The sequence below is a fragment of the Chroicocephalus ridibundus genome, chromosome 22 (assembly GCF_963924245.1).
Source record: "Chroicocephalus ridibundus chromosome 22, bChrRid1.1, whole genome shotgun sequence".
Lineage (NCBI taxonomy): Eukaryota > Metazoa > Chordata > Aves > Charadriiformes > Laridae > Chroicocephalus > Chroicocephalus ridibundus.
In genome coordinates this window covers 3,692,965-3,699,771 of record NC_086305.1, presented here as the reverse complement: position 1 = coordinate 3,699,771, position 6,807 = coordinate 3,692,965, and the positions used below count along the sequence as shown (strand labels likewise).

The 6,807-nt window shown below is 49.8% G+C and overlaps 1 protein-coding gene across 8 annotated transcripts; it reads left to right on the top strand.

Moving 5' to 3' along the window:
* The first annotated feature begins 478 nt into the window (after window positions 1–478).
* On the top strand, window positions 479–5,377 carry CIRBP (cold inducible RNA binding protein). Of its 8 annotated transcripts, none has more exons than XM_063358082.1 (8): window positions 479–632; window positions 1,331–1,439; window positions 1,533–1,639; window positions 2,039–2,177; window positions 2,258–2,354; window positions 2,488–2,552; window positions 4,933–5,039; window positions 5,214–5,377. In XM_063358082.1, the coding sequence occupies exons 1-7, from the start codon at window positions 519–521 to the stop codon at window positions 4,935–4,937; spliced, it is 636 nt and encodes a 211-aa protein (XP_063214152.1). In that variant the 5' UTR covers window positions 479–518; the 3' UTR covers window positions 4,938–5,039; window positions 5,214–5,377. The 8 variants fall into 8 exon arrangements, with proteins under 8 accessions (XP_063214152.1, XP_063214150.1, XP_063214148.1 ...); XM_063358080.1 differs by having other exon boundaries at window positions 2,485–2,552; XM_063358078.1 differs by lacking the exons at window positions 4,933–5,039; window positions 5,214–5,377 and adding an exon at window positions 2,982–3,759.
* The last annotated feature ends 1,430 nt before the right edge of the window (window positions 5,378–6,807 follow it).

Genomic DNA, 6,807 nt, shown 5'->3' with positions numbered 1-6,807 from the left:
GCCCCCCTCGGAGAAGGGGGGAAAGGAGGCGGCGGGGCCCTGGGGGGTGGCGGAGCGGGGCTACCCATGAGCAGGGGAAGGCCGCGGCGGGCAGCGCCGGCCGCCCAAGATGGCGGCTGTCCCCTCAGGCGGCCCCTTTGTCTGCGGCCGCCGCCGCATTGCCGAGAAGGGCGCGAAACTGGGGCAGCGCGGCCACGCCCCCTCCCGCGGAGGGCGGGGCCGGGGCGGCCTTCCCCGGGCCAATCAGCGGCCTCCACTTCCTTTCTCCTCACAGGGGCTCTCCCGCCCAACCCTCCCCGCGCTCCCGGCCAATCATCGCCGCCCCCCCGCGCCCCGCCCACAGGTGGGAGGGGCCAGGGGGGACGCAGGGGTTTTGTTTGCGCTCCCCCCTCCCCTCGCCCCCCCCGCCGGGCTTATGAATATTAACAATATCCAGCCCAATCAGGCGGCGCGGCGGCGGCGGCGCTTTGGTGGCGTCAGTCGCCCCGCCTTGCAGTGGGGGGGTTAACTGCATATTCATGAGGTGGGCGTGGCGCGGCGCGGGCATATATAAGGCGCCGCCCCGGCAGCCTCAGCGTACACCGCGCTGGAGCTTTGAAGTACTGAGTGGACACCGCACCTCCAGGGCATCGGTAAGGCGCCCGCTGCGGTGGGTGGGATGGGCCGGGGAACCTCCAGGCGCTGGGTCTAAAGGAAACGAGTCGTGGGAACTGGAGGGCTGGCTGTCTAGGGGGCGTCCGGAGCGGCGCGGCCGTCCCGCCGCACGGGTGTGCTCGGCGGTGCAGGGAACTCGGCGGAACTGTACCGGCTGGCCGCCGTTGGGGGGTTGGAGCCGGGTAAAGGGGCCATGGGCGGGGGTGAAACGCGCCTTCGGAAACAAAATGGCGACGGGCCTCCGCCGTGCAAAATGGCGGCGGGCGGGAGGCGGGGCCTCGGACCGCGCCTGCGCCCAGGGGGCGGGCCGCCAGGGAGGGGCGGGGGTCCCGCGGCCGGGCGGGGGTCGGCGCATGCGCGGGGGGGGGGGGCGGTGGGCCGCGGGTCCTGCGGGCGGGGGAGGTCCCGGGGCCGGGAGCGGCCTCCGTCCCCCCGCCGTGCCCCGCATCCTGCTGCGGGACTCGGTCCGCCGCCGCGGCCCCGCTCCCCGCCGGTCCCTGGGGTCCGGCGCCATGCTGGTGGGTGTCCCTGTGTCATACCGGGCACATCTCACTGGGGTTGAGGTGCGTCGGACGAGAGTGTGCGATTGCTGGTGGTGTTTTAACCAATTTAACCTTCCAGGCGATGTGGGAACGGTTATGTTGAGAGACCGACTTGGGATACTTTGCCTTTGCAGGTCAGAATGGCATCAGATGAGGGCAAGCTCTTTGTCGGCGGACTGAGTTTTGACACCAACGAGCAGTCGCTGGAACAAGTCTTCTCTAAATACGGACAGATCTCAGAAGGTAAGACCGCAGTGCCCACCCGGGATGACTTCCATAAATTTCTTAGATTGCGCAGGTGCTGATGCTTTATTTCTTTTTTTCCCCTCTTTATAGTTGTGGTGGTGAAAGACAGAGAGACTCAGAGATCCAGAGGTTTTGGCTTTGTTACTTTCGAAAACATAGATGATGCTAAAGATGCAATGATGGCCATGAATGGAAAGGTAAGGAGGCTTCGGAGCAGCCTGGTTTATTTCCTTTTAAAGTAGGAAGAGAAGTTTGAAAGATGTGTGTCTGTTCAGTGCCGTGTGGAAAAACAGATTAATACTGGTGTCTTAAAACAATGGAATTAGATAAATAACAAAGAGTAGGAATTGCTAAAGCTTCGTGATTTAGCCTATATGACTGAAGAGCAGTGATACTTAATAGGAATGGCTGAACATACTGCTTGAATATCAGTTTACTGTGTAATTGGATTAGGTGTGATAGTAAATAAAACTTTTGTAAGAACTAGTAAATTCTGGTACTGTTTAGCTCATAGCGAAGGTGTGTAATGTGCTGTATACGTACTTTGCTTTTTAAATATTTAAATACCAATCTGGATTATGTTTCTCTGGTTGTAGTCTGTAGACGGACGTCAGATCAGAGTTGATCAGGCTGGAAAATCATCAGAGAACAGATCTCGCGGGTACAGAGGGGGCTCTTCTGGGGGCAGAGGCTTTTTCCGTGGCAGCAGAGGTCGGGGCCGTGGCTTCTCCAGAGGTGAGTGTGCCTGTGTGACACGTGGCGCCTGCAGCGGTGATGTCATTTTTCAGAATGCTTAAAAATCTCACATGATGCAGTGTCTGTTGCAGGTGGTGGAGACAGAGGCTATGGCGGAAGCAGATTTGACTCCAGAAGTGGAGGATACAATGGCTCCAGAGACTACTATAATAGCAGGTAAAGTCACCACAGCCGCTGGCGGGTTGTTGGGAAGCTCTTGGAGCCCGTTGCTGGTTTGACGTAAGCAAACGGCAAGAGGCTGCAGAAAGAGTTGAGCAAATAAAAAGCACGTGACTATTTTTCGCAGCAGGAGTCAAGGTGGCTATGGCGACAGGTCTTCAGGAGGGTCCTACAGAGACAGCTATGACAGTTACGGTAAGTCTTGGTTCAAACGGGAATGATGAGTACGTATGCTGTAGGCACTCTCTAAACCTTCTCACCCTGTGCTCGAATCTGGAAATACTGTAAGGCGCAGTCGGACTGTACCGCTATTTCTGTTCTTGCCCGTAAGAACCAATCTGTCAGGCTTTGGACGTGGTTGTGCCGTTTTTAAATTTCTAATTTGTAATGCATGTGTAGGAGTTGCTTGGATCTAAAAGGCAAAGCAAGTTTTTTAAAATACGTTCCTCGAGCTTGAGACTAAGACCAAACTCGGATGCCCTAACAAACTTTAATCAAGGGTGGGGGAGTTCTCTTACGGTGTAGCGAACTAGCACTAGCTTCTGAAATAATGCAAGGGAGTAAAATGCTGGAACTTGTCTATGCTTCAGTGCCTTTACAATTGTGCCTGCTTCTTGTCCTCAGCTACACACAACGAGTAAAAATCCTTCCTGACTCAAGATCGTCCTTCCAATGGCTGTATTTATAAAGATTTTTGGAGCTTCGCTGAAATCGTTATTGTGTAGTACATCTACTTGTATTTTCACTTTTGTAGTATTATCAGTTCTAATCTTGTCAAACACAGCCTGACAGCTTCTGATATAAGATGGTCTAATTAGACTTTTCTTTAAGAAAGCTCTGCTTTCAAGTGTTTTTAATCTTTTTTTGAAAGCACTTCGGATTTTATTTTATCCTTCATGATGAGCCAAGGTGTTTTTTTTTTTTAAAGTTGTGAAGTTGGGGCCCCAATTCAGTTTCTTTTGAGATAGAAAGGACCTTTAATTCAATGTTCACTAGAAGCTGAACAAGCTGTGGACTTTTTTTTTTTTAAAGTGCATTACCTTCGTCTTTTGTAACATTCCTTTAGTGTAGCAAGGTAGGAATGCAGCCTGGGTACAAATTGGAAGGCAAACCACCTTGATATATCTAAAGAGAAACTTGCTTGTATGTTCAACCTGCATAACGGTATTTTTACTGTTGTAATGATGTAAATTACCCAGAAATAGACTTGCAAACTTACCATAAAAGAGGTTCTTGAAAATGTTTATTTATATTGTCCTTTTTTACTGGAAGAAAAATATGCATATTCCATTGATATTGTATTTGAAGTGGTAAAGGATTCTTGTATACAGTTTTCTTTGGCTTTACGAAGCCTATTAAAAGACCGTCTGAAATGAACTCTGCTCCTGACATTTACATTTCATTGCACAACACAACCCTTGAAGATGAAGAACAGTCTAAGTGATAGAGGAAGCCAGAGGAGAGGAGAAGAACTAGTGACGGTGTAAGAGCAAAGCCAGATTTATTGACCAGTTGCTAGAATTTAATCTTAAATCGGTCTTGACATGTGAATTCGCCAACATACTTGCACATAAGAACGGTCAAACTTGTCTAGAGGCAGAGGACTGAAAAGTATATATGTAGGATGTTCTAGTACTCGAAGCCGAAGTCGGCGGAAGCGGAGGGAACGCTGGTGTTAGGTAGGATAATTGATGTTGCGGTAAAATACTGAAATTAGCCTACACTGAAAAGCTGTAGCGAAGAATCAGTCCTGTAGTAACTGGACTAGTTACTAGCTTGCCAGGGGTGTTCAATGGTAGGTAAATTGCCGTAATTAGCTAGCTTTGTCATTGCCTTACAAGTTCTAAGAATTCTTTGCTAGCATATGGAAACTGCAGTGTCCTTGGAGAAAAGAAGTGTTGTGCCTCCAACAGAAACCTCTGAGACGAAAGCTGCTCTCTTGGCTAGTTCATATGTGGAAATAGTCCTGTAATTCGAGGTAACTCCTTTTGCTCATGTCCGCATCCTTCCTCTTGTTGAGAGCTCATTTGAAAGTCTAATGTACCTGTGAAAATATTCCTTTGACAATTTTGGTCAACTGATGGAAAAATTTTAACCCATGCCGTATGCAACCTTTGGCTTGTGGCACAACTTCAGTTCCACAGATCAGAGTTGGGCATGCAGTCATGTCTTGCTAGTAGGTATGGAAGCAAGATGGGAAACGAATTCCCTGACTTGATATGTGTTCATCTATTGAGAATTCTTCCTAGACTTCATTAAGTTGCTCACTTTAATTGTAGCTTTCTTTGCCATCCTACTTGTTGCCATTAACTTTTTCCCATAGCCCACACTTCCTAAGCAGCCATGTCAAAGTGGTTAACTCTCTGCTTAGGGAGCAAATGATCCACTGGCCGGCGTATCAAAGGCACCAGCCAGCCCCGGAACAGTTTTCCCAGACTGTGCTTCTGTGATGTGATGGGTTCAGCGAATGGCTTGCGAAACCCTCCTATACGATGTGACTCGTGCTGGGGGAGGCGGGTGGCGATGCGAAGGCTCTGCTTGGATGTTTTTTATTAATGCATCTTTGCTTTGGCAGGCTGAAGGGAAGATGGACACTGGACCTGGAAGCTGATGGGAGGGACTCTTGAGGAAGGAGAGTGGTGGTTCCGAGGAAGCGGGGCCGGGATGCGAGTTGCCAACCAGGTAATGTCTCTGTTCGTCCCCCAAAATGACGAATCCGCCCCTCGCCCCGTAGCATTTGGCTCTGTCCCTGTGTCACAGTGCTGTTCTCTGAGTGGGTAAAATCGACCAGTAGTTTCTAGGTGAAAATTCCCATAGATTTTGCCTTTAAATTCGCTTGTCTTCGTTTTCTTTCAGCAATAAAACGCGTCAGAGAAGACGGAGAAGGACAGCCATTGACTGGAGTGGTGAAGAGCTTTGAGCAGTGTCGTGACTGATTTTTATATAGCTCAACTGAACAAGGAAAGAAGTCCATTAAGCTAGAATAAAATAATGGAATGTGGAAAAAAAATAATAACGAATCTCTGTAGTACTTTTGTGGGGAAACGTAAGAATATTAGGCTGCGGCCGTGGCATACAGTGGAAATGTCGTTGCCTGGTGCGGAGCCCGGTATGAAATGAGCCAAGGCTGTTGTGGGTGGGAGGTGGACAGGGAGGAACCTGTCTCCCGGAGCAAGTACTCCATGGCATCACTGGAACCTTCAGTGAAGTGGCCTAATTACATCAAATTTGTGCATCTGCCAGACTTCAGTAGAGAAGCAGCTACATCTGAGGGCTCTGTCAGATGAGCAATGGCACAAACACGGAGTCGGTGTCTGTGCAGGACAGAAGCTGCTGCTGCCAGCTGAAATGGTAACACGCACAACAGTCTTAATTCGCTGAAGCTTTTTTTTGAGCTTGGATAATGAATGATTTCCTTCCGTACGCATTAAGAGTCATTAAAATTGTTTTGCTGATGAGGGGTGGTGTTTCTGCCCCTCACGGGAGTTCCCAGAGTTTGAATGCCTCGCAGTGTTCAGGTGGGAGGTGGGATTCGGCTGTCTGCGGCTGGCCATCTCTCTGTGGTCAAGCACGTGGCACGAGATAAATCTGCGGCAGGTTTCCCATCTCTGAAGTCGGAGGCAAAATTTACAGGTTGGGTTTTAGCATCGCTTGTGTTAAAAAGTAATTTTATCGAAGTCTGAAAAGTAATGATTTAGGTATTGGCAAATTAATTTTTTTTTATGTCCTGGAATTTTCTAGCAGAGAAAGTCTCTTTAGTGTATTGCAGTGTGTCAGGTGTATATTAGTGTATCTCCAAGCACTGTTGGGTGCTTGGAGAGAAGTGGGACTGGTGCCGAAGCTGGGCTTGGGCAGCTTTTGAGTACAAAATCTTGAGCGCAAAATGAGTTTTTTCCATCAGAAACTCCAGGTGGACAGTGGGAGCAGACGGGCTTTTAGAACAGGCCAGCGGGACGGTAACTGGTGTCGCCAGCCTGGCTGGTGCTGGGAAGTGCCCTGCTGGGACGGTGCCCACTGCGAGCTGCCGGGGGGAGAGTTAGTGAGGAAATGCAGCACTAACAGCTGGCTGTTATTTTTTTTTTTTTTTTCTAAACTCAAATATTTGCCTGTGACTCCAGAGGAGCTGCATGCTCAGAACAAATCTTGCTGCGTGTGCGCGGGAGGTTCAGCCCAGGATGAAAGGCGAACGAGGCACCTTTGTGGGGCAGAATGGCTAATAAAAGCCTTAGTGCCATCTTCCCTAATTGGCAGACGTCGCCTTTTGTTCGCAATGTCTGTTGTATTCTGCAGAGACTGTTCTGTGCCACTCAGGTTGTGTTGTTTAATTAAGGTTCTTTATCGTTGCGGTGGTAACTGCTGTAATTTTGGTTGCCGGGCCTCGCGTCCAAACAAACACTGAACTTGGGGCTCCTGCACCTGACCTCGGGACTGCGGTGCTCGGGGGTGAAGA

Excerpts from the sequence above, each read along its gene's own strand:
- CIRBP (XM_063358073.1), top strand. The coding sequence starts at position 519 with ATGAGGTGGGCGTGGCGCGGCGCGGGCATATATAAGGCGCCGCCCCGG. Across the intron at positions 1,440-1,532 it reads ATACGGACAGATCTCAGAAG|TTGTGGTGGTGAAAGACAGA; the intron begins GTAAGACCGCAG and ends CCCTCTTTATAG. Across the intron at positions 1,640-2,038 it reads TGATGGCCATGAATGGAAAG|TCTGTAGACGGACGTCAGAT; the intron begins GTAAGGAGGCTT and ends CTCTGGTTGTAG.